Consider the following 27,716-nt stretch of genomic DNA (forward strand, 5'->3'; position numbering starts at 1 on the left):
TAGAAATCAAAGAAATTTATTTCTGTCAACAAAAATACAGAATACAAAAACGATACTGGTCCCACCCTCTGAACATACTAACGACAGGCACAGGTTGCTGCAACCGTAAGCAAGCACTTCTCCCCTAATTCATGAGGACCTCCATCTGCACCAGTCGCGCGTTCGTGTCTCCCGACGTTCTGTAAGGGATCATCCCAGCAAACGTTATCAGCGCACGGGCTTGAGAGCGAAGTTGCTAAAAAACAGGAGAAAAAAAAGTATTATTTCAGTATCACACCCCCCCCCCCCCCCCCACCCCCCCTCGGCGCCGGCCCCCCCCCACCCCGGAAGCTGAGTTGGACCTGAGTTAAAGATTATATTTGCTTGTATGAAAGGGCAAACGTTTATCTCCCAGAGTCGCTCTCTGGATGATGTATCGCTGCATTTGGAAGGAAATCCAATTATTTCCTTCTCCAACCATTAAAAGCATGTTGAGTTATCCTTTTGCTTAAAAGATAACAATAAATAAATCCCATTTATTCAAAATGACCTAAGGCAAAACATTTTCAATGACAAGTGGAGTTGCTGGCCTGCAGCAATCTTGTAATTTCTGCACGAAGTGGGCTTTTCCCAGGGCAACAGGACTCCTTCCCACCTTGCAAAATACCAAGCTGACCCCACTGGAATGCGGCATTAAAAGCCTCAAAGGAGAAGCACTGGAAACAAACTGGTGGTGCCACAAGCACCTGGAGGTCTCCAGCGTCACCTACAACCTCCCGACAATCCTTAAAGGCTCAAGGAATTTGGGAATAACTTGTTTCGTTTCTCAACCCCGTTGATAAATTAAAAGGAAAATCATTCCAGCAAGTGGCAGAAGTCAGGGGAAGGCAGAAAGTCTGAATCTTAACTGCAAGAGGGTAGACTTAGATTAGGGATAAGGAAAAAAATCTTCACCACGGGAGTGGAGAAGCACTGGCACAGGCTGCCCAAGGAGGGTGTGGATGCCCCATCCCTGAAGTGTCCCAGGCCAGGTAGGATGGGGCTGGGAGCAACCTGAGCTGGTGGGAGAGAGGTGTCCCTGCCCACAGCAGCGGGTTGGAACGAGATGATCTTCAAGGCCCCTTCCAACCTTAACCAAACCGTGCAGGCTGTTCTGATCCCGCACTGTTTCCTTCTTAATTATGAAGCATCTCTAAATCACCGTACTAAGAAGATCCCACCGTTCGGATCTTCCTTTCACCTACTGGCTGCTGCAGGGAAAGCCACAGCAGCTTCGGTTGCAGAACAGAGGCTGCCCCCACTGCTGAGAGCTCCCAGGCCAGCACCCCCAAGCTGTGAGTGACCACCAGGGAGTTGGCTACTTGAAAAGGGCTTGTGCAGTCCCGCTCACAGCCAACATTTCTTCTAGTCTGATTCCAAACCTGTTGCACAGCGAGGTCGTGTCATTACGTCTGACCTGCTGCTGCTCGGTGGAGGTCAAAACAGGTCATAGACTAAAAAAAAAAATAATAAAATGGCACATCCAGGCGTCTTTCTCTTCACAATCAGAATATTAAGAGGCAACAACTCAGTGACTAAGAAAGGCCTGGGAGCACTGCAGGTTACCGCTCCCTTTACCTTTGCAGTAGCAATGAAACGATGTTTATTTTTAAAAATCAATAACACCACGATAGGTTGCAATTCTTTGGGAAGAACAAATAGGTTTGCAGAGGTTAAGAGCGGCCTGGAGGTCTAGATGTTCCATTGGCTGTAATTACTTAACAAATGTTAGAGTCACTTGCGATTTAAAATAAGACCGCAAATTAAAAGAAAAAAAAAAAAATTCCATTCCTTTCATGACCTAATTTTGCTGCTGAGATAATGCCCTTGGGCTGCCTGGGAGAGTTCACCACCCCGGATCGGATCAGGGCAGGGAGCGCAGGACGTTGCTGTCAGGCACTCGCAGCATCTGGGTCAGGGCTGTCACCGCAGCCGCGGTTTCCTGTGCTGCAGTCCAGGCTTGGGGCAGTCTCTGCCTGAAATCTGACAAATGGGACAAGGCTTTGCTCCCTCAAGCCCCAAACTAATTAATGTATATACATTTAAAAAAAAAAAAAATACCCAAAGGACATCTTGGGTAATATAATTCTGAAATAAACAATTTTTTTTCGATAAAATTTGCTTCCCTATGGGGAAAAAAAAAGCAAGAGCTCCTTTTCTCCCAGGGAAGTCCAGCGGAAAAAGTCTTGCCAAGCCCAGCCTGCAGAAGTTTGTATCTGCTGTCTCTGTTCAGGTTTTGCTGAAGAGACACTTCTTTTTTCACATTTGAAAGGCCCTCGTTTCTTCCCACCACTAAAGCCGCCCGAGCTGTTTCCCAGACAGAGAAACCCAAGCGATCTCCACTTCCTTCTCCCACCGGCTCAGAGGAAAGTCTTCAGGGTAAGAAAAAAGGGGAATGTGTGCTAAAGCTATTCTTAGCCTACCTCCCAGCTGCCCGTGCTTGGTATTTTTCTGCGCATGCAAATCTTGAGGCAGCAGGGAGCTGCAGGGCTGGAGTTTGTTTTTTTCCCCCGTCTCAATAGCTAATCCTACATTAGCAGGATCGTGCTAATTCTGCCCAAACTCCTGCCAGCAAAGTTGCCGATTCTACCGCCAACCAGCTCAACAATCTTTGGCAGGCCCTGATATCCCCACCGGGGTGACACCTGACCACACTACACCCCTAGAGACACGAGGCTGAAATCACAAACCCAAGGTAAGAGTCTGCAAAGACAAGAGCTGTATCATCACTTGAGCCTTTCATTTTCTGATGTAATTTAAAAACGCTCTTAAGACTTTTACTCATATTGCCATTTACAGATTGAGCGCTGCCTGGAAGCTGCCCGCTGTGCTGCAGAGGCAGCACAACACCTCGGGCCAACCGCCTCTGCCATTCACCAAGGGAATGTACTCAAGTATCTTGGGGCATCGACCAAAAACGTCAGCCCACGTCACTGCAGAAGCAAGCCAAGGAGTCAAGGAAGATATTTCCACCAGAAAGGAGTTTTGCACCAACAGGGTAGTAACACAAATGAAACAAGTGAAAATCAGGTGCTTGAAAAACAACAGCTCAGCTGTCAGGGCAGCAGCACCAACCATCCTAGAGACCCTGCACTGTCCGCTTCTGTTAACTACTTAAGACTCCATCGAGAAGCAAACTGATCACTCCTCTCTTCCTAAGAGGTGGATCCATGGTGTAATAATACACTTGATTTAGCTCAAAGCCATTTAAAGCAACATCCTTCCTTCACACAGAGCTCAAGTTATGAGGCATCGGCTTCAAGACTAAGTAACTGAGCGAGCTGAGTAGTCTAATACTTGAAGTAACTGAGCAAGTCAAAAGCCAAGACCATTACGGATTCACAGTTATTTGAAGCCCAATCCCTTGAAATCAGGAGGAAAAAGTAGTATGAAAACTTGTCAGGGAGGATTATAATCTTACCGAATCTCTGTCTTCCATCACCCGCTGGGGTCTGGCAGGAGTGGCTGGGCTTGTGCCTTTCATCCTCTTATACTGGGTGAATAAAATATTCATGGTTGCAAGCAGGACCTCCGATAAATTGTGCCTGATCTACACAAAGAAGTGTGGGGAGAAAAAAAAAAAAGAGAGTAGTTTAATGGTTACTCCTGCTGTTACTGCAGCATCTGGTAAAGCTACCCAGAGTTGTGAGGCCAGCGTGGTGTAACGGCTGCACCTTCATGTTTGACAGCAACCGCTCAGGTAAAACCCAACACACCTGAACAAAAAAAAAAGTCCAAAGCTCCCAAATACACACAAATCCTCTAGTTAAAACAGTTCAAGAGCAATAATCGCCTTCCCTTATGCTTCACATGCTCCACCTTCCAACACGCAAATCTGAGTTCCTCTAACTCGGAGGGAAGGAAACTGGAAGATCCTACAAATGCTCTGTGGCCATTAAGAGCACACAAGAACTACGCACAGCTGAAAGCTTTCAATAGTCTGAATTCTGGAGTCGAGCTCAGTAAGTTCAGAGAGATCCAGATGTGCAGATGCCAACTGCAAAATGAAGACAGGATTTCTGGGTAGGGAATTCCAACTAGCAGAACAAAAAAGAAGTTGCTAGTCAAGAGTCTACTTGTACGATTGCAAAATAATTCCGTCCTATTTCCCCGTAAGAGAATAAGAATGATGAGATGACAAGGTTTTAAAATCCTCTTAAAGCAAAGAGCTTTTGGAAACTAAAACCAAGAGATGTTACTTACCTCGTCACTGAAATTCCGGAAGGCAGCAACTCTCTCCTCTACGCAATCTTGGCTAAGAGGTACAAGCTTTAGGCGTTCAATAATCTTCAAGAAGAAAAGCAGGAATCAGGGTAGATAATCAACAGTCTACGTACCATATACTAATAAAATATGGTTTTGAAGTGTTAATGAAATGCTCCTAATTCCATTAAAGAGAAATCATTTCATTGTTATTGACTGTTTTATCTCCTCACTTTGCTGAGCCGCAGGAATATGTTGTTCAATGTCTACAGAACAGCTCCAAAAGATCTTCCTGATTATCAAAGTAACAGGGAAGAAACGCATTTTTAAGTTCCTAGAGCACTGCAGCCCCTTCTAACACATTAAATGTAACTTTTAAAGTGACGTTACTTGAGACACTCTGGGCTTTCAAGGGCATTAGGAAGGCTGCACTTCAAACAAAACTCTTAAAACTTACATCAAAGGCTCTGTCAATGTGACCGGCGTGATATTCATCAAAAAACGTGATTAAGTCTAGCAGAAGGTAGAACGTGGAGTCAACGGATTTCTTTGCGCTTATCCCCTGAGCTTTGTACCTGAAAGAAATTGTTTTACAATTTTGTTGCACAAAACGGCAAGCGTTTACAAATGTGCTCTTGCAAATTCCTGGAAGCACAGACATCAAGCACAAGGACAGAAGGCATCTAACAAAGGACAGCTTTAATTTTCCTTAACCAGGAGGCAGAACTTGGCAGAACAGGCCATGGCTTTGTTAAAAATACTTTTGTTCACTTCTAGTTTCCCATCAAACCCAGCATTTGTTTCCTTTCAGACACTTACACTTCCCACATGCCCACAGAAAACAGCGACAGGAACGAGAGCCCTGCAAGGCAGGGGCTGTATGAGAGCGTTTAACACCCCGCTTTACAGCGGACAATTCCCCAGCACTTCTGCCTGCTTCGGGCAAGAAGGTAAGACTCAAAAACGGATTAGACGGTTCTGCAGGCTCTCTCTAGGAATTGTGAGGGCTGGCTGCTCTTGCTCCTAACAGCACAAGGGCAGAAAGGAGCTCCTTCCTCAAGGTAAGAGTGGCCAAGTGCATGGGACGCACCGTGCTGCTGCAGAGGAGGAAGCCCGAGAGCCTCCTGGGCACCTCCCCTGCTCCAAAACCCTCCCAAGAGCAGGCAGGAGGGAAGTTGCATGGCTACAGCACGGTCCACAGAGAAATGCCCTGAGGTACACTGAGCTGGCAAGAAGAGGAGCTCATCAGAAGCGCTCTGGCTTTGCAGCCGTGAAGGTTTGGAGTTGTAAATGGCATTACGGCGTGGTAATATTTAGCGCTCTCACACAGATCAAAGCAAGTAGCAAAACAAAGCCCATTACAGCCTTCGCTGAAGCTTAAACTCAAGCCATAAGTTTAATTCTCTGTGATGTCTCTCGCTAAGTCTGCAGGACCAATCTGCACTCAGTCTGCAGCCTGACTAAACGAAGGAGAAGTTGGCCGAAGGAGTGACCAGCAAACACCACAGAAAAAGGAGAAAGGCAAAGGCCTCCGACTGAAATCAACATGTTTTTGCACCCGTCTTGCCAATTTTGAAGTGCCAGCAAGCGTGCCTGCTTTATCTTTATTCTCTCCCCACCGGGACGGTTGAGGAAAAGCAGTAAGACACTTCTCGCAGGCACCCACATTTTGCCAGGGTGAAGTATAGGAATCGTCCATGGCAGTCTCTGCGACGAGATGCACCAAAAGAAGATGATCTTAAAAATGCCCAAGTTATTTTGCAATCACGACCTTTCAGAAGCTGGTTACTTGTACTTGCTAATGAACCTCGAGCACCGATAACGTCTCAGACACATATCCTAACCAGCACACCGATGCTGCAGTGACACTCCTCTTGGTCGCTTCCATTTCTCTCTCTTTTCTAAACGCCACATGGTGCTTTCCTACAGTCACAGACCGTGGAAATGAGCTCCGCTGGTTGCACTGGTCATATACACACCCCGGAGATGGTATTTCTGGTTTCAGTACTGCAAACCATCCCAGTCAGGATGGGATAAACTCTGACCTCTTCTCGAATGCATTGCTGTGGACGCCGTGGTCCAGCCAGCAGAAAGAAAATCATGAACTAATATCCCCCTGAACTGACAGTCCAAGGTGAGGTGCAGGCAAAATGAGCCAGCCTCACCCCCTCTGCTTTACCTCTCAGCGATGGAATGAGCCATGTTCCTCAACGACTGGGGAGTGCCGATCTGGGGAACGACGGGGCTGAGGAGCTTGTTCATCAGTTCCAAAACTTTGTCAGGGTTCTGTCAGAATTAAAGTTACACACAAATGAAGGGAGCACAGTGAGACTTAGTTTTAAACTCTCTGGAAAAGCAGAAAGGTCTCATTCAGTGGCACCTACTGCAAGCTCAGACGCCTCCCTCCCATGAAGTCAGGACCATGATTAGCCATGAGCAACATAATGCTGCTAGCTCCTGTGAAGAAGTATTTTCTCTTAATTTTCCTCTAAACCAGTCGCTATGGTTGTACCCACTTCTATTTCAAAAGGAAACAGAAGTACCCACTATAAAGCCCAACTAGTTTAGGTTTCGATTCAACATCCATGAAATTGAAAGAGCACACTCCAGGTAAAAAAATCTTCACTAGCCAGAATAAAATCATGCACGGGGCAAGCTCTTCAAAAGCCCACACTGATCAAGAGCTAGGACGTTGAAAATCAGAGCAGGCTGGAGCAGAATCCATCTGGGTTTGCTCATTGAACTCCCCTCTCCATGCAGCCAACAGCAGAAATAACCTGCTTGAATAAGGGCAATTCAATCTCCAACATTAAATTTAACCTCCTAATCACAGGGAGAACGTTTAGAAAAAAAAATAAATGGTGAACCAGGTACATATTTAAGGCAGCACATAGGGGATATTTACCTTGGCAAGGTCATAAAGCTTGGCAGCTTCTTCAAACAACCCTTTATTTTCTGCTGCGGAAGCCACTTTGTTAATAATGGGTTTTGTGTCACTTGTAAACTTGTCTATCACTCCAGGCTAAAGAGGTGAGACAAAAACGGAAGAGGAGAAGTCAGAATGCTTAAAATCTCACGAATATTCTGTCAAGGCAATGAATATTTTACACGTCGGATTATGATTAGAATGGTCTGTACATTTCCATGGGAACACGCAAAAGAGACGCGTTAAAAATAGCTCTTGTGAGTGAGACTTTCTCCGAAACGGAGTCAGCGCTGAGACATCTGCAGTTCCTAATTCCTTCAGAATGACCCAGATAACAGGAGAAATTCTAATTTATTTGAATTGCTGATGGCACATTACACAGGAAAAGAAAACACAAGACTTCAGCGTGTAACATGCCAGGGTCTCCAGGGATGCTGTTTGTGTGTCTCGGCACGACAGGTTGCAAGTGCAACTTTACACAAATAAGTAAAAAGGCTGCAAGAATTTTAAAAGAAATAACGAACTCCAGTAAGATAAGAGAGAAGAAAGAGTCAAGGATATCTGGAAAGGATTTTACTGTAGTTTTGAAGGTAAAAATAAGACTATCATCTAAAAGAATTTATTTTAAAACTAAGATCGCTGGTTCCATACCACAGAAACAAGACACTTGGGTTTAAAAGGAATCGAGTGAAGTCAGGAAAACAGGACTCACCACTAATGGTATAATCTAAAAACTATGCATCTTGCAAAGAACGGTAAAGCAAAAAAGTATTTGTAAAGATCACTGAGGTAGCTTCCTCTCATGTGTGCAATCTTACTGCTTTTAAACAGACAGAACAAAAACATCCAAAAAAACCCAAAGCTGCCGGAAATAATTTTTTTGCCACCTCTTTTTTTTGACAGTAGCAATGACTGCATCATGAACCTCAATCTTAATTTTAAGATAACAGTTACGGAGTTTGCTCTACACAGAAAACTTCCAAAGCTGCCGCAACAAACAGCAAACTTCACTGATTATCTAAAATTTTAATAATTTGCATGCACTCTCCTCTTTTCAGGCGAAACCTTAAAGTTTCCTTTATCTTCTGACTGCGTAAAGCTGGTATTTTACTTTTAGATTACTGCTTTTACAGCAGCTGCAAGATCTGTCGCAACTAAATACTGCTGACCTTTGATCCAACACTTACCCTCACCTGTATGGAGAGGACAGATCAGGTGTGGCTGTACCTGTTAGCCTTTGCTGCCCTAATTACAAGGATTTTTAATGGGCTGTGAGACATTATCTCCTTCACCTCAGAGGAGAAATGTGATGCATAGTTTGCACTAGAAATATTCAGAGAATATTTTGTAAAAAGGTCTCGTACTTGGACAACTCGTGTATTCCAACACAGTAATAATTTGGCAGTGAAAAACGAAGGAAAAGCAAGATAACCTCATGGAAACCATAGGTGGTTTGTACCTTCCATGTAAAACATAAACATCAAGTGTCAACTCACCTTCCTGCTACCATCATTTTCCAGCTTTCCAAGAATCATATCAAACTGTATGTAAAAAGGAAACAAAATCAAAGATGAATTGCACATATTTCACAACATATCTACTAAGTACAAAGATGCAGTCATGGGTGAATGAATAACAGTGATCAATGTCAAAATTATTGGTAGATATTTAATAGGCAAAAAGACACGGTTAAATCTCTTAAATGTATGGTTGCTGTAAGATTTCCCATCATCTAGGTATGCATCAAGGCTGGAAGGATAAAAAACTGCTTCACACTGTCCTGCTTAAAGCAGATTTCAATGAAGAAATGAATTTTGGTGTCAGCAAGGAAGACAAAACGTGGCCAAACGTACCTCTCTGCTTTCAATTACTAGTTCGCTAACGCAACGCAAGAACATATTCTCTCCTTGGCTGTCCTTGTCATTCCTACAAAAAAATAAAAAAGGGAAGGAGGAAAGCACTCCGAGCACTTCCCAGATAAGAATAATTGAGCAGTGATAACTAGGAGAAAATCTAGAGACATATATTAACATACCTGAGGAAGTAAAAGTACTGCAGAGCTTCCCTCGGATCCGTAGATTCAAACTTACGGGTGTAAAGCATCAAAAGCCGCACGAGATTTAGACGCCTGATGCCAGGAGGGTCACCAGCTTCGTGGCTTACTGCAAGGTCAGAAACAGCACTATCAGCAAGGCTAATGCCAGGAAAAATTGCTCTGAAATTAGTCAGAGCCGCGATCCAGTGCTCTAACACAACTAAACAATTAACTTTTAGGAGATGGTTTTGATAACTGTCGTTTGTTTGATCCGTTACACACACCAGCAGCATCTACAGCGTACACAAGGGCTCAGAGAACATTTCTGTATCGTAAAGTAAAAAGGTGCAGGACTCACAGAGCTGCGCACTCTGCCCAGAAGATTTCAGGAGCAATTTTAACTCGAACAGGACCAGCGCGACATGAACGGCATGACAACGCAAGCGCTCCGTCCGGAAGAGAAAAGCAATTGCAGCTTCGAACTGCGCTGTCAAGAACAATACTTGGAAGTAGAGGAAAGGCTGCTGGTTCACTGCGAAATGTGATTCACCTGCAAAAAAAACCACAACCACAAAACAAACATGACCACAGATAGAGCATGAGTGAAAATGCTTTTGCAATGAGCTCACAGTGGATGCTTCCTGTCACAACACATCACTGCTGTTTATTCGGTGTCAACAGAAATAAACACTCTAGACAAAACTGAATATCTAATCACACATCAGTGGCTTATCTATAACCATTTCGCTGCAAATCTATCACAAAAGACTTGGAGTAAAGACATATTTGGGAAGCGAAAGAGAATAAACGGTTGCTCAGAAAAGTTCCTCTGTTCTTTCCACACAAGGAAGCATCAGCTCGGACAGACTGCAGTCGATTCTCCAAAGACCACATCTACACACTTACACCAAGTGGTACAAGTAATTTAAAAACCTGGATTTTCCTACTCAGTGACACGAATGGTAGCTTTCCCACACCTTTTTATATGGGCGTGAGCGATGCTACAAAACTAGAAGGCTATGGAAATGAAATTCTGTGTTTTGGATAGACCTGACTGGAAGATGGTTAGGGGAAAAGGTACTCTCTTGGGCTGTGGATGTTCCTAAAACCTTCTGAAGTGGAAGGAACTGTGACTTGGGTCCCCAGAGAACTACTAGAAACAGAAATTTAAAGGAAACAATAAAAATTGGACGCACACAGGAAAAAACCTTGGAGACAGACACCTACGTTAGGTAACGATTGCTTTTCTATTCTGTATTCTGAAAGTTTTTAGCACGTTGGTGGTGATAGAAAACAATCCATGATTTAGTGCAGATAAAGCCCAAGTAGCAATAGTGTGTTCACAGATGAATATTGGCTCTCCGGATTGCTGGGAACACAGAGGATCTGCTCATCACATCTTTCCCAAGCCTGCCGCTGCCCGAGGGAAGCAGGTTGTCCCTGGAAGATGCCTGTGAGCAGCAGGGAGCTATCGGGTTTTACAGACAGTCTGGGGTTTGTGTAAGAACGGTTGGAAAGCTCCCTAAGCAGACAAGCAGAGCCCCTCACACCTCTTTAGTTTCTTACCGTAGTCCTCTAGCAGCTGCTTCTGGAACTGCGATAACGTTAGTCGGTCTTGTGGAGAACTTGCGCCATTGTCATCAAAACACACTTGGCTCAGCTGAAAAAACAAATCCAAAAAAAAAAGAAACGCAGACATTTCAACTTCCCCTTGCACAAAGGACGCATTCAGAAGATACTCGTTCCACCTGAAGGCCCTCCTAAGATCTGACCAACTGACTACAAGCTACTTCTAGTTGCAATATCAGGTGCATCTGTTGCTGGGAAGTGAAGATCTCTCCTGTAGCAACAGCAGAAATCCACAGAGATATAACCCAGGGTCCTTCTGTACCTGTCCAGGCCATCAAACTCTGCTGCTGAGTCTCTGACCCGGTCTTAAAAAATACATCATTCTACTCCCTCTTTCCGGTAAAGGGGAGAAATACACACTGACCAGTACCTATCACGCCCCTACCAAAACTCTAGGGTCCTTGGACTACAGAGATGTGGACGGTGTCGTCTTCTGCCAACTGACACCAATCTTTCAGCCATAATCCATCCAGAAAAGAAAATTCAGAGGATCCTCACTGTAGCAAGCTAATATTACTTGTAAAAAGAGCTGACAAAGATCAGTGTTGAAAGTGTCCTGTTCTTCATTCAAAGACAAGTGTCTCCAAATGAACGCTGGACAGTGCAGAGGGTAACGGAGCAGCCCCTTCACTCCCTGCAAGGTCAACTCAGAACTGCTGCGTTGATGTGAAACACCCTACGCTGCATAGAGGGAGGATAGCAGAGCACTGCAGAAAGGCAATACTGCTGAGACCTGTTCTTTAAAAAAAAAAACAAAAAGAGAAAAAATCCAACAAACGCCACCTCTCCCCAACGCCACACCTACCTTGAGCCAAAGATAATCTTCTGTTTTATCAGCAACCTCGCTCTGGTTATCTGTGATGTCGCAACGGCCAATGATACAATACACAGCCCTTTTGTAGGGGTCAGTGTTATTTCTCAGAGCTCGTCTGTAATGAAGGCGCAGTTTATTTTCTGTGGCAGGAGATAACCTAAGGAAAAAAAAAATTATGGAAGATCATCCTCAAGTACCTCTTGCAGGAATAGAAAAAAAATTAGATGATAGTCTCTTCAGGGGCGTATTAACATTGTGGTGGATGAGCTATTTTTGTCTGACTCTGCTATTTCATTGTTTCAGAAAAAGAAAGCTCACAAAGTCTTTAGAACTCTTTGGGTTAATAAATGACAACTGAGCAGTCGTATCATAAGTCTTTTAGAAGAGACGTTTTCATCTTTATCATTAAATACTGTCATAATGTTTTTTGTCATTGCATTTCTTGTACCCTCTCGTAGAGAATTTTACAGAATTAAATCAATAAAACGTTCTCCTAGACTAGGACACTGTTTGTCAAATCTGTAGGCAGAGTACCTCCCCATAGCTGTAACAAAAACAACATAAATCAATTACACTGTATCTCATTAAAGTGTTTGTAATGAAAACAATGCCAGTACCTTCACTGAGCTTTCTGGAACTATCTGCTCATAAAGAGCGCTCCCAGACATTCTCTGCAAACCAGGTTCATTTCCAGAGGAAGAGCACAGTGTACACTGCTCAGTAAATGGCACTGATTCTTTTTTTCCCCCCTCCTCTCTCTAAAACACCCTAGAGGAGCACACTTTAACATCCGCTAACTCAACCATTCGCAACCACACAGCCAGTACCGTGTGGTCAGTGGCCTCTGTCGAGTGATGGGCAGCAAAAACCGGGAGAGAAAAAGCAGAAGAAATATTCAAGGCGTTCCCTCTCACATAGCCTTTAACAAACACCACTGGCTTTTACAGCCTGGCATTCTTACAGGACAGGTGTAGTAAAAAGCCTTCCCCAAAGGAAATCCAACTAAAATAAGCGACAGGGGAAATAAAAAGACACAAGATTCGTGACAGCAGCCTAAAGCTGATCTATTGTATGTAGTATCCTACCGTTACATGGGGCAGATCCCATGGTAAAAAAAGCAAAGCTACACCACTGTATTAGTTTTGAAATGTAGATTTTTGCCTATTTTCAAACAACTGTCTCTCTACAGAGATTTTTAGACTTCAAAGCCACAAATTATAATATGTAAAAACTTCTTACATGCAATTTAGGCAGGTAGTATAAAGCCCAGGCAGCCATCACCACCAGAAGAAAGCAGAGCTGCTTCTATTTCCACCAAGCCACAGACTATTTCACCACTCCACAGGAATTCCTGCCCCTCACAAAGATCTCTCCTAGTTCGCAATTACCTTTTATCTTTGCTGTGCATGTACTCCTGGAACCAGGATTTAAACTCTCCCAGCTGGTGCTGTGCCCGTTTCACCACATGCATGGCAGCAGTCAAGTCTCCGCAGCGCATGCAGTAGTAAATCAGTGCCCAGACAGGATGGCCTTCCACCTCACCATCCTGAAAATAAAATAAGAAATAAATTTTTCGTCAAAAAAAATCATCATCAGTTTCCTTTATCAGTTGCCTCATCCATTACTTCCATCCTTTTACCCACACAGGGATTTTGGCAGAAAATTCTGTTTGTGCTACAGAAGCCAGAGGTCATGAAGTTTAAGTCCGGTGAAAGCCATGCACACCCCAGCAGCAAAGGACAGGACTCTCTTTTGCTTGCCCCAGTGCCAATTCTGAGCGAGGCTCTGACAATCCCAGAACTAGCATATAAGATCCTCCTTACCTAGGAGGTGGATTTGAATTAGACCACTAAGGTATTAAAAACGTTTGTTCTAAACCAGAAAGATACTAAACTACTCACGGATCTCAGCACGTAAGAAAAGGACAGCCAGACTCAGCTATGTGGTCTCCAATATTATAATTTATTAATATTTCATTGAACTTTTCAACTCAGCCTGCCTGTTTATCTGCTGATTTTATAGGTGCACTTTCTACTATGTGCAGGTGAGGATTTTATTCAGATTCCTAAATAAACGCGTCAGGCTACGACTCAGATTAATTCATTACATATTTAGTCATCAGCATCTGGTGTCACCATCTTATAGTAAAAGCACAAAAAGAGAAAAAGCACGGCAGGAAGATTCCTACTGCTTTTTTTGAAATATCATATTTAGTACTTGCGAGTTGATCTCTAAAAAGACCACCAGAAGAAACCATAATTTCCAGAATTTAAAACTACTGAGCACCATCCATGCCTCAGGACTAGTTCAGAACTCGATATGACATTGTCTGCTATCTTCCACTTTCCAGTTCTAGAGAAAGAATAAGAGCCAGCTGCCTTAAAAGCAGTTCAAACAACACAAAAACCACTGGAGGTTGCACCAGCTGCCTTGCAGTGGAGCTCAGTAACTGGGAGTGATGGACGTACCTGGAGACCAGGGACGGGTGCCGGGAGTTTGATGTTCAAGAAGCTGCGGACAAGCTGGTAGGTCCCCGGGACTCCACCCAGCTGAGCCTGGTGCAAGTTGCCAAAGACTGTCACAAAGGTGTAATTTTTGTAACTGAAAGACAACATAAGCAAAAAGAATGTTGAACAGGCCGGAACATACTTGCTACAAAAACATCTGCTGCCTTTCGGATTCAAGAGAATTAGCAACCTAAAGCAAACTGCCTCGATGTTCAATCACCATTACAACAAAAACGAGGCAAAAGCTTCTGTCGATTTAAGAAGATTCTTGTACTCAGCGGTCTCCAGAGACACCACGTTTGGAGTCTGTGGAGCACTGCTCCAGGCCCTGCTCCTCGTTACGATTTTCCTCTCACCAGGTTCTCCAAGGACTAACTTAAACTCAGTTATGTCATTGGCAAAAAGCCTTGCCTTCCTAACTCTCCGCCCTGTCACAAAAGGAGAGTTGAACACCACAGATGCGTTTGCCTTTCCTCCCTGCCCCATGGGCAAATACAAACTGTAGGGGTTGCATTTGTAGGGTATGGACTTACCAGATGGAAATTGCAGAGGAAAGGGGAATTTAGAGAAAAGCAATTGGTAAAGGCAGCTTTCAGACCACCTTCCAAAATAACCCATCAAAGCCTTTAATCAAGGCAGATCAATTTAACAAAAACTCATGTTTAGACTCTGGAATCTCCAAAGTCTGCACACTGAAGTAATACTTATATAAATAACAGCAATACATTATACAAAGTTGTTCTTTTCTCTGCAGCACATGATAGATTCCAAAGCAATAAATGCCAGAACAGCTGTGGGCAGTACTACATCTCCTCCTTGTACGTGTGCAGGGCTGGCAAGGCATGGAAATACCCCAGTAATAGCCAATTTCTGATAGGAAAGAAAGGCTATAAAGCAAGACACAAGTTTGGTTTTACAAATAATAATAATAATAATAAATAATAAGGCATGAAAGGCCAAATTTCCACACTTGGTAGGGAACTATACGTAACTAATTCCTAATTTTAATTAGCAGTTAACAGCACTGCAAAAATCTAGCAGGTTGGATGTTTGGCAAACAAGGCTAAGAGCCCCTGGCTGATCACATGCTGCCGAGACTGAGGAACTGGAAGCAGCTGATCCTTCCGAAGCGTTGGCAGCCACCATGCCCCTAGGTGACAACGAGCTCAGGGGCCAAGAGGAGGCTGTGCCAGGAGGGGAGACACCTCTTCCCAGAGCGCTGGATGGGAGCACAGCGCCTCGCGTGCTCCGACGGCGGGTCTGAAGCCGTAACAAACGCCCACATGCTATGCTGCAGCTATTGTTTGCTTCCCACTGCCAAGCGAGCCTGCTGGCATCGCGTCGCACCCACCAGAGAAGAGACGCTGCAACACCCACACGTGCAGCGAAGAGGTGATGCGGCCATCTGGGGATTCAGCTCCGGGCTGCTCCCACAGCCGAGCATTTTCTTGGTTAAGGAGCTTAGCCCCTGTGATACTTGCTGATACAGACAGTAAACCACTTCCCCCGAGTCTGAAAATCATCGCTAGATGCCTCAGCCTCTTCCAATTTAACAAAAAAACCTTTCAGCGTAGAATCGGCGTGATCGGAACCTGACTCACTGCAGCAGATTTGTCCCCAGCAATGTCCTTGCTTCCTCCCAGCACTAGCTCCTGACAGGGGATTTGTTTTTTATTATTTTTTTTTTTGCAGAGGGGAAATAGATCTCTCTTCACAAGTGAAAAATCTTCACATAAATATTCTAAATCTGTCATAGTGATAACGGCAACGCAGAAGAAAGAATAAAAGGTCTTTGCATCTTCTAAACAACCTCCCCATGGATTCAAGGCCTTTTTAACTAGAGCAGTTTTTAACTAAAACAGTTTTAAACTCAAGTGGCTGCTCTAAGCCATGCAGAACTGAAAAGATGGGCAACAGGACCCTCCTGTTAAGCTTGTTAATAGGATTGTGTGCATTACAAAGTCATTCTGACTTATTAGGAGGGGACTCCATTAACTGTGCTGCTCGGAGCACGGGCCTTACCTTTGCTCTAGGTAGCGCAGAGCCTGCCTCACGAACTCCATACGCACCTCCATGTTGGTCCGGACTTTCAAGGCATCGCTCGCAGGAACCAGGTTAACGTCGGTCATTTGTTTCACCATGGCCCACATCTCGGAGATATTCTATAAACAAGCCGTTCCATGCAACAGCGATTAGCACAGAGATGAAGAAGCAAGGTTGGTTTGAGCTACGCGGAGGTTTGATGCTTAAGAAAAGCGTGAAAACACAAAAGTAATGTCTGCTTGGATTTGCAGTGGAGATAGCGGATGCAGTCATGAGGGTAAGCCACTTCTGTCCTGCAGAATTCAAGTTTCCCAGGCTTCTCTGCATAACTCGTGTGCATGAAGATGGCTACAAATATTGTACCTGCAACTGTTACCCAGGATCAACAACCATTTCCAAAACCAGGCTGGGTACTTGGTGCTCAGCCTCCCTCCCCGTTTCCAGCTTGTAGATTCCACTCAATAAATACCACAACATCAGCTTTCCATACACGCAACTGCTTTGGCTCCCACTGGAAATCTGCAAGCAGCTGGGATGAGAAATACCCAAAAAGGACACCCATCACTCGGACAAAGACTGAGGTCTGAAAAAAGATGCTGAACGCCATCCAGATCTGCTCATTCATCAGGACAAGAGCGTATCAGTATCTCCAAGACTAGCGCATCCCTGCTGAAACAGCAAAACCCGGAGCAGTAACAGCACTGTTAGCTCCAGCAAGGGCAGGCATTTGATCTCGGTGCTTCAAAGCAGCAAGAAGATTCAAACTCACCCGTTGTCCCTAGCAAAATCAACAGAGAGTTGTTCAAAGCAAAGACGCACACCTGCAATTCAGACCTGACTGAAAGAGTTGCCCCTCAGCTTCTGAACAGCTTTTTGCTCTCCCCAATTGCAGAGTTTTTTCACAACTTGACTCTTACAATATTCTCCTCCAAGCATTTCTCAAAGGTGGCCAGGTTTGTACGTTTGTTTTTTTGGGGTGGATGAAGGTAGCACAATCAAAGGAGTGGGGAAAAAAAAGGAAAAGCAGGCAGATCACTGGCTGAAAGTGAATCCTGAGGGCTTTGCTTTGCTGTGGGAGCCTACTTCAGCTCTAGTAGGGTCTGACTGAAGACCCTTCACCTACAGGTAAATACATTTAAAGGATATTAAGAGATGACATTTTGGGTTCTGTTGCATTTGGTTTTCATTTAAAATGAAAAGCAATTTCCCCCCGTCCTCGACAGCTCATCACTCACGATGGGACACCATAGTGAAACCAAGTTCTTTTCTCCCTTGCTATGTTAAGAAATTTTCACCACGACTAAGTTCATCACAGGTGGGCTCTGCTGTACTACAGAAGATTCCACTATTGGCTCTGTATTTTCTGTGGAGCCATGCACTTTCTGATTTTATTTTTTTCTGGCAATATCAGTATTTTTCCACCAAAGTCAGCAGGCTTTTAATCACAGCTGAAAACAGATTAAACACATTTCCTTACGTTAAAACTCACTGGCAGTACCTTATCGTCCAGTTCTGCAACAGCAGTGCAAAGGTCCACCAGGTTAGGCTGCAGATGTCCATTCACTATCTTCTCGTTATAAATATAAATCTGAAACACGTTGAAAGTAATTTTAACAACACATATTACCTCCCTTCCTCCTCCCCAGCCACAGCAGCAAAATCTGAACCAGGCTTCGAGAACAGAGCGTCCCCAGCAAGTCCCTTCTGCTTCCCTCCCACGTGAGCCGCTTCTAATCCAGCGCGCGAGGAACAGGCATCAGCACCGACCCCACTTCCTTCCACATCACGCCCAAGCCCTGTTCGACTAATTGCAGGTAATTGTCAGAAGACAAAGATCCGGCAGCTGGGTGGCTGCGACATTGCCCTGCGTGGCAGCCCCCCTACCTGCTGACATAAAAGAAATGAAATTTTGCTGGCTTGCGGCAGCGTTCAGGGGAACGAGAACAGAAACCCTGCCCTTCAAAATGCACCCTTAAACTAAATTGAACGTACGCTTCATCGGCACAGCCATGCGCCTTATTTAGCGATTCCTTTCCTCACAGTCAACAAACGCAGACATAGAAAAAAAGAGATGTACAAGCCGCTACTTGGCTCAGCAAAGCCTGAGCCAACGCGCGCACTAACAGTAATTGTGCGCAAATCAGGCGACGCTTTGCCTACGTCCGTTCCATCTTGAGAAATCAAGCCCTTCTCTTTCAGTTTGTCTCCCAACAGGGCTGGCAAACAGATCACCTCAAACAACGGAAGGAACAAACTGGTTACGTAAAGGTTTATCAGTTTTCCCTGAAAATGTGCAGAGGGAGCCTAATGCTACCAGACATATTAATTCATAGCTGATGCACTAAAGCTGCTCATAAGTGATGCCATTAAAATGGGATATAATTTGACGAACATCAGGATTAAGACTTCAACGTGTTTTCTCCTACACGCACTGTCACGGGTTAGAGGCACATCAGAGAAGCGATCTTCCACATGTGAGAATAAAGGGAATATAAAGTCTTCATCTGCGTACATTTGCGCGTTGACAGGAGTTCTAAAAAACTTTTTTCTTTTTGAAAGGTTAAAAGAGTATCTGTTTACTCTATTAGCATAAATTATTTCTACAGTCACATATAGAGTTTGGGATCTCCTTTTGACAAAACAAATCCCGCAGCAGACAAGTAAGTACACTTCTCAAAATTCAGGCTAAATTTCTGTATTTTTTCAATCGTGTTTTAACTCCAGGCAGATATTTTGATGCTTTACCTACTGTATCTTCTTACAAGCTACGTGCACAGATCGTACTCGTCCGACCTCTTTCTCTCTCTCTGTATAAAACAACATTGAACTGTGTTTTTCATTTCCACTCACCTGACGAGCATACGCCATCTCCACGTTGTCCAAAGAGCTGCGACCTGGAGGACCCAACTCACCGACGTAGCTGGGCTGTTTAATGAGAAGTGCAGAAAAAGGTGTAAGCTATAAAACGACCACAATTCATTTTACCAATATACCTACTCATCAGGAGAACAGCAAAACCAAGCACCTGACAGAACGAAGACAATAGTTTTCAACCTATGGAGAAAAATGAGAGTCTCACTGCACCACTCCATTATCTTCCCAACACAGCTTAAACTTTCTAAAGTGACAGAAATCTCCTTAACCAGCGCACAAATGGAACGTTAGCTCTCTAGAATTAGGACACTGGTGTCTCTTGATACCATCTTTTAATTTTAATTATTTCCTTCTGTTCTTGAAAGGTTGCTTAATGTCATATTAGCGTCTTGCTGCAAAGCATCTAGTCTGAACGTCCAAAGACATCAAGGATGCGCAACTCAACAGACCAGCTCAAAAGGATCCAGTCTGGCAAATCTGAGACAGACACAAAATGGGATGGTAGCATTTTGTGCTGAAAAGGAAAGCGTCCTGCTGCTGGTCTGCTGCAGGAGGAAGGAGGATGCTGGCAAGATCCTGACCCGAAAAAAGTCATCTTTACCCACAGAGCCTATGCCAGGATTGAGGTATTTTCAGTGTAGAGCAGGGGAGGACAGCTGATGAACTCACGGCAAGGAAAAGTTGTACTCTTTTAAAAAACGCAAAATACAACATATGCTGCAACAGCCTAATGCTGCACGAAGCTACCCTTGCAAGTGTTCACTACAAATCACATTTCCAGTACAGCCACCACTGTTCACCCCTTTGGAGGAAACAAAACTCCCACAATTCAGTATGTGACACTCTCCAACGTTTCCTCCTTCCTAAAAACGTAATTCTCCATTTCGGCATCGGCATTGCAAGCCTTGGCTTTGAAAAACAAAGTGCAATCATTCTTAAAGACAGATCCCTTTGAGGGAAGCAATCCTTTAATATCAGCTGCTTCGTAAGCAGGGCTACAGCCACCATGGTCTGAAGATAAAAGCAAGACATGCTCGGGATAGAAGCATAATATTTATTAGGAAACCAGCTGACATAGTTGGGGCAAGCAAAGAGGAACAGAAGAGACATAGTTGGGGCAAGCACAGGGGAACAGAAAAGCAAGAGTGTTTTCAGGTCTGAAACAGAGCCTTTGAATTTCAGACTTTGAAGCCAAAAGCAAATTTGCCTCTCCCAGGTGGAGCTGGTCAGATAAGACGTCACCTCTCCACCCAAACCTCTCTTGGCTTCCTGCAGGCACCCAGCTTCAGCGCAGTTCTGCAGATCTTACACCAGGAGAGAGGACGGGAAGCCCATGAGCCAAGCACTGAACGCAGCGGAGCAAACACCGAGACGGGGCATCGCTTGGTTGACTGCCGCACAACTCAAGCCCTTCGATACTCCTCTGACCCAGAACCGGGAACTTTTTCTGAGAAAAGGTAGGTACAGCTGGCGAGTTGCAACATTCATCCTTTTACCAGCACCTCAGCAATACTTTTTCTTACATCCGTGACCCGGAAAGTCAGGACTTGATTGTGCACGTAGGATCACCTTCAAGTACTGCCTGAGGACACCATCTACTCGTTCCTGGAATAGTTCAGTTAGACGTGACCAACTTGCTGCCTGTACAAACAACATAAAGCCCAAGTGCAATGGGGAAAAAAACCCAACCCACGCACCAAAACTCCACATTGTTTTCACTTGAATCAGCTTTAGATTTCAGCTTTGCAGACACCCGTCAGGCTGCAGCCCAGCAGGGCCAACAGTCCTGCCGCCACCTGGGTGTGCGGATTTCAGGGCAAGATCCCAGGAATGGGCACCTTTTCTCCACGTAGCATCATTATTCAGTTTCTTGTTTCATTATTCAGTTTCTTGCTCCAAGCAAGGACGAAATGCCGATGGGGTCCTTCAAAAGGATCTTGCTTTTTTGGGAACCGTATCCCAACTTTGAAATGAATTAATACAAACACGCGAATTTCCAGATCTGTTACCGGTCACTGAACAGTCTCTCATTCCAAAATGCTTATAATTTTATCGTGATATCAGTTTAATCCAGGTTATCTTCTATTCTTGCACTCTTGAGCATACGTTCTCGCAAAGTCAACAGCGAACCACTGGTCTAGTCCAAGAGTTTAGATTGGGAAAATTTCCACAATTTAAGATTTAAAGATAAATCAAGTGACACTCAGTCACAAAGCTGTTCCGTGTTAGCTGGGAACTTATACGTGAAGATAAGGGCATTGACCTCTATTGAGAAATTGTAAGAACTTTGTGATTACTGTGTTCTGCGTAGCACACAACAGTTGATTACAGAACAAAAAGTACTCAGTTGTGTTTGTCCCCGAAATAAAAACAAAATAACAATCCTTTTAAATTGCTGGGATTAGTTTACCACTGCATTAACTTCTCCGTAATAGCGCTATTTAAATTATGTCAAACTTGATTATAAAAGCAGGCAGATACTTTTAGACCTTAGGCGGTATAAAAACGCCTTACAAAAACCTAAAAAAGAAATCCCACTTTTTCTTATTGCAACTGAACTTACACTGAAATATATTCTTCCCAGTCACTCCTAATGGATACTGATATTCAGGAGCATTTGCATTTTTCTTTCAGTGCCAAATCATCTGACACAAATTCCTTTAAACCCACCTAAAAAGCCGACAAATTCTTTGTTCTAAAGAACAAAGAAGCTGTTAAAGTAGGTTTCCTGGGAAACAGACACGATGGCAGAAATAGCGCTTCGCAGTCTTCCCCTCTGCTGTGCCAGATAAATTGCAGAGTTATTTAAAGTAACGCTAAATTATGGACGTTGCCATTAATTACTGATGAGGTTTCATCTTCTAAAACAAGTGGAAAAGGCTACATTGTGACTTCGTGTCACTTTTCAAGCAGTGCCCAAACACCAGAAACATAAGGACTGGGGCTTTGTTTTGGGAACCTGGTTCCTTTTTCTCCTGCTGCAGCTTTGCAGCGCCAAAGAGCATCCACGTGGCTGCCACTCCAGAGAGCCAGGCACGACTGACAGGTTAAAACCCACATGTGGGGCTCTAAATTTCAAAGCGCACACCTCAAACTAAGAAATAACAGCACTGGGGGGTTGGGTTTTCCTTTCCTTTCTCTGATTTTAATTTCACCCTCACCATCAGGCTTTGAGGATCACTTAAGAACAACCAGCCACACCTGATAACTGCCACATGGAAATTAAATTCTTTAAATGCCCACTACCCACTTGGCACACAGCAAAGAAAAAGATTCAGGAACTCCAGAATTCGTCTTGTTTTTCTTAGGCTTTTTATTCCTATACCAAGAGCCACGGAAGCAAGTTGATTTCCTTTTTTTTCTTTTTTCCTATTTCATGCTTGCGTTCTGGCTTCATCTTTGAATTATTAAAATGTCAGAAAAAAAGCGCACTAGCTCACTGAACGCTCTAAAAGGAAATTTCAAAAAGCAAAAGTGAGTCAGCATGGGGAAGGCAGTCTCCACGCTTCACCCTGAACTGCAGAAAAGCAGAGTTGCCCGGGCAATCCTTCTGTAGCTGGGAACCCACGCCTGCAGAGGCATCCCCCGCGAGCTAACAACTAGGGGAAGGGGGAGGATATCCTCTGGTGGCAGAACTTGGCCAATTTTCCAGCAAGGACAAGACTGAGAAAGGTGTGTTAAGAACAGCAGCTAGGTGCCTACGAGAAGAGCTGTGTGTGAGGTCACGTTCTTCAGCTTAACTGGAGCAGCAGGAGGAAAGACGGCGAAGCGGGTGATGCACAAAGGACTGCAGGAGCGCGAGGGCACGCGCACGTATCTTCCTGCGTCTCTCGTCTGCTATTGCTTAACTGCCTTGTGTTGTCTTTATCCACATTCGCTTCTCCCTGCCCTGAATTTAGGTCTTTTCCAAAACGCTCTTTGGAACTGTAATATTTATTCTGAATATCACCCCTTGGCAAAAGCTGCAGCAATACTGCGCTGCTCTCCCTTTACGTGCATTTAGCCTAACGATGCTGCTTTTTCCAAAGGAGTCCTCCTTCGTTTGTACTCAGCCTCACTCGCGCACCGATCCGTGTTGCCTATAAAGATGCATTATTCATCACCCTCATATGCATATGCACATTCCTCAGCACAAGTCTGGGCAGACATTTTGTCAGCACTCCAAACGGCTTGGCCACTAGATGCGGTGAACAGGCAGGGGACCGAGCTGGAGAAACACCAGCAAAATACACCACGGGGCAGCAGAAAGCATCTTGCAGTCCTTGGGATTTAACAGATGCGAAGACACGACACAGAGGGACAGGACAGAAACTGAGAGCGGCGGCTTCTCTCCATCACTGTGGGAGTGAGTTGCTTGGCAGCGGGAGCGGAAGAACGAAAAACCTGGAATAAAAGGGCAAAAGAAATGCCTCGGCACCTACCTTGAGAGCACAGGTGCTTGGTACCTTGGGGAAAAAAACAAACTCTGGCTTTCCTCCTTTTTTTCCCTGCTAAGAAGCACCTTTTTATTAGCTCTGGTTTTCCCTTACAGGAAGAAGGCCAGGCTGGAGGGCAAGGGGGAGCAGAAAACCCTGACAGCAAGTCCTGCACTAGATTCTTTGACTCACGAGCTTGGCCCGTTAATTGGTCTGATTTCCATGAATAACATGTTGGTATTTCACTCTACCCAAATTAGCTTGCCCAAAGCTTGAGAATTGGCTCGCAGGCAGAGCGGCCCCCCACTGCGTTTGGATCTGTGCCTTTTCAGTCGAGCCTCCATCTCCAGAGGATATCAATTAAACCTCTACTATATTCTACAGGCTATGCCTGTTTGTGTCACACACACACAAAAAACTTATTTGACTGGAACAAGGCTTTAGAAGAACAACCTGCTGTGGGGAGGTTAGATAACAGGCTTTTAACACAGTAGATGCACTTCAAACCTCTCAGACCTTTGACTTCTTGAGGCTAAGACTAGAATATATCAAGGATTTTAAACGCTCTTGAAATGACATACTGATACTACGAGAGTTAAGAAAAGGAGAGTGGAGTATTACTGAGCGATAGTGTATATTGAGTCATTCATGAAAAATATTACAGGGTGGGGGGTTTTTTTCTCCCCACTCCTCCTTCCCATCAATTTGATACTTGGCATCTCAAATGCCAGGGCTGGGGGTAGGATCCATCTGACACTGAAACATAAGCAAAAAGGAGTTTCACCTTTTCTCAGAGAAGGTTATTAAATTGCTCCTCCTAGCAGTTAATACCCACCCTTTGGAAGGAAAATCCCACACCAGGAAGTCACACACAAATCAAAGATTTTAGAAGCTATCAGAGTAGCTGTCAAGTCTTCAGACTCACATCCTAAAATAATGGGATAAGCTGTTCTGAGCTTTAAATGAATTCAGCCTGCAATATTTAGCGTTTCTAATACTGGGAAGCTGGACAACCTTCTGAGAAGTCACAGTAAAGTACCAGTAAAATGCTTTCTGGGGAAGACAGTTTCTATAAAAAGATGTATGCTAACTGGGATTAACCTATATTTAAAAGAACAGTAACCAGAAAGGGACATTTCATTAACAACTTAAATTATTTTCAAATCCCTATACAGGTCATACCCCATTAAAATAAAAAACAAGCTCTGGGTGTTAATGTACTTTGCAGCTCTATAAGGCAACCCAATGAGCAAGAATTTATTTACTTGTTTTTTGAAAAAAAGGAGGGTGGGTGGACTGGGGAATATGGCTGCAAAAAAAATCTAGGTCTGTTTTCTGGCCTGAAAGCGTGACAACTGGCATGCCCTCGCCTCCCATCACTTCTCCTCTCCAGGGGACAGTTTTCCTGGAGCATCGTGCGGGCGCTGTGACACAACCCTGTGCTCCGGGGATCTCGGCTGATGTGCGATGCCTCTAGCTCAGAGAGGGGCAGCTCCCACAGCTCTGCACGTAACCACGCTTCCCTCTACTCAAGCAGCCTGAGCATTTTCTTTAAGAGAATAAACTGCAACACTTTAAGTTGTAACAGAAGATAAGGAATGTGTTAAGTTGCTTGTCAACACCTTTTCCATTCAAACATGGAGTCAGTCTTCCCTAAATTATTTGGTCACTACCAGATTAACCTTGAATTGTCAAACACTAGAGGTTTTTGCAGCACAAAATTTTAATCTGCACTGTCTGAGAGAGCAAAGTAAAAAGGAAAGCATACTCTTCTTTTTTTGCTGTTGAATATTCATTTGGTTTTACCAAGAAACTTGAGAGACTTCATCATCCTCCTAAGAAAGGCCTTAAATCCTTGTGAGATAAGGGGAAGAGACACTCTTAAGAACTAGATATGAGCAGAGCGGCACCTGAGAAACTGTCTGGCCTCGTTAGCATTGCAGAGGTTTCCTGAAGGCGACGTCCACACCAATGTGTTTTCTGCCCCCTGGGTATATTGATTTAATATATGTTAGCGTGACTAAGTTTCCAGCCTGCACGTACGTCGGTGAAAACAAGAGCTTCAGCAATAGGAGCTCCATTGCCTGTGCCCATCAGTCAATAAAAAACAAATAAAAAAGGTTTGATGTTTTGCTACAAAATGCATTCCGCTGGTCACAGCCATTCTGGAATTGCCCATTTGACATTTCTCATTTTCACACAGCCGTAGCTACCGAATAACGAGGAGGAGGTTTCAGCAGTGCTGGTGTGCCAGCGGTGGTCATGCCCCGCGTGACTGCGCACAGCGTTTAGAAAGACAGAATTACCTCATTTTCCTGGGTGAAATCGAGAGCATCTTCCCCGGATGCGAGCAGAGTATGGAGAATCCTTTGTTTCACCTGTTCCCATTCAACCAGCATTGACTCTCGGTGATACTCCTCAGCCATAGCAAAAGTCTGATGGTGAAAAAAGAACGAGAGCTAAGGAACATATTGAGCAGCACGCACCCAATATGCAGGTCATCGCTGGTCTGTGTGGTTTGTTGGGACTAGTTTCTCTAACGGCAACTATAAAGGTCTGACCGGCCGTATTCTTAAGAGAAATGTGCATTTATTACCCGTATTTCTTCCTCAGGTCTTTACTCGTGTGCTTTTTTTTTTTTAATGGCAAATAGGATAAAAGTATTAAGCAAAATTAACTAGTGCCAAAGAATCAGAAAGTCTCTCCCATCAGAAGTGTAACTCAGGAAAGCATACAGGAAAATTTCCCAAGCAAAAATATCCTTTTACCTTTAAAACAGCTGATGTGCAGCATTGTCTTCAGATCCGACTGGGGAACTTGGGCAAGGAAACAGCTTTTCCCTCATTATTCCTTATTTTGGCATTAAGATAAAGGGGCTTCACTACTTTTCCTGTTACTGTCACAGGGTGATGCTAACTAGCAGCCTCGAGTCAACTGGGACAGGAAATAAGAATATTTCACTAATTCTAAATGGAGAATAAGCTATAATGGATCTTCCACTTCTTTCCCTTTCCCAACCTTCTCAGTCCTTCATGTTGCTTTGGGCTGCAGCGTACGTGAACTTATTCAGCCAACCAAGACGTTCAGTTTTCATCTCATTAGAGCCCACTGTTAGGATATTGTCAATTAAGGGGCAAAACATTCCCCAGCATCAAACGAATTGATAAGAGGCAGGGACATCTGGCAAACATTTAATTATGGCGCATGCATGCAACTAGAGCATAAGATTTGTGTTGCTTTGTTATATAAATTCACTTTATACTTTCATGGCAGAATATAGGCCTTACCCCTTACCTTCGCTGTCATCATTTCAACAGTGTTTGAAATGCGCTTCGATAACGACAGTACAATTATACGTAATTAAAATAATTTAATAATGCTTAACTACTATTTCTCATCATTTGAAAGAAACACAGGCTCAGCTCTAAACCCGAAGCCCCAAGTGTACGCGGAGGGCAAGAATCGCAACAGCAGCCCTAGGAAGCGTGCAACGACATTTCCAAGCAGCAGTCTGAAAGACAAACAACGGGAAGCGTTTTTCCCCACTGCATAATTCAATTGTGGAAATCACTGCCCCAGAACATGACAGATACCAAAAAGCACAAATAGATTCAGAACCAGGATTAGATGAATTTCACATCAGAAGATAACTTCCAGCTAAGAAAAAAAGTCTTCAGAATGACTACTCGCTCGGAAGGGAAGAGACAGGAGATGAAGAGGGGAAGGCTAACTCCACCTTTTTTTTGTTACAGACTGTTTAAGTACGGGTCGCTTCCAAGGGAAGAACACTGGACTCCGCAAACCCTGAGCCTAATCAACAACTCTTCCTTACTGTAGCATTTTCCTTTTACTGCTTCAATCCCTCCTCCTTTCTTCTTCTTTATACGAGAGATTTCCTTTGGACAGCGTGATGCAGCATAGCACCTCAGGCTCTTCTACCGACACAAGAATTAAACCTTGCGACACCTGGGCTGCATCAGCCTGAACAGGGTCATCTGTACTTCAACAACTCCCCAAACCTGGAGAAACAACTACAACAAATACAGCGAATGTCATCGCTATACGGGGAAAGTCAGCGCACAAGGCATTTCTCAGAGAGAGAAAAAAAAAAAAAAGAGTACTCATTAATTCCATCGGGGCAACTCCTCACCCTTTTTTAAAGGGAAAAATGGTGCTTGCTTCCAACTTACCCTCTTCCTAGACTCTTCAATGGCTGACAGCAATGCATTATCTTTTTCATTCTTCAGGAATC

The 27,716-nt window shown here is 44.1% G+C and overlaps 1 protein-coding gene across 1 annotated transcript; it reads right to left on the minus strand.

The window, feature by feature from the left end:
* On the minus strand, window positions 1-27,716 carry NUP93 (nucleoporin 93kDa). The gene is made up of 19 exons (XM_009868404.1): window positions 27,655-27,716; window positions 25,771-25,899; window positions 19,026-19,100; window positions 17,674-17,763; window positions 16,155-16,294; window positions 14,094-14,226; window positions 13,014-13,171; window positions 11,617-11,782; window positions 10,749-10,842; window positions 9,541-9,732; window positions 9,183-9,309; window positions 9,001-9,073; window positions 8,644-8,688; window positions 7,127-7,243; window positions 6,401-6,507; window positions 4,679-4,796; window positions 4,222-4,305; window positions 3,440-3,568; window positions 1-235 (listed from the first exon to the last, which is right to left on the minus strand). Exons 2-19 carry the CDS (start codon window positions 25,888-25,890, stop codon window positions 125-127), a joined length of 2,079 nt encoding a protein of 692 aa, XP_009866706.1. The 5' UTR covers window positions 25,891-25,899; window positions 27,655-27,716; the 3' UTR covers window positions 1-124.

This window comes from Apaloderma vittatum, unplaced genomic scaffold (assembly GCF_000703405.1).
Source record: "Apaloderma vittatum isolate BGI_N311 unplaced genomic scaffold, ASM70340v1 scaffold19744, whole genome shotgun sequence".
NCBI lineage: Eukaryota > Metazoa > Chordata > Aves > Trogoniformes > Trogonidae > Apaloderma > Apaloderma vittatum.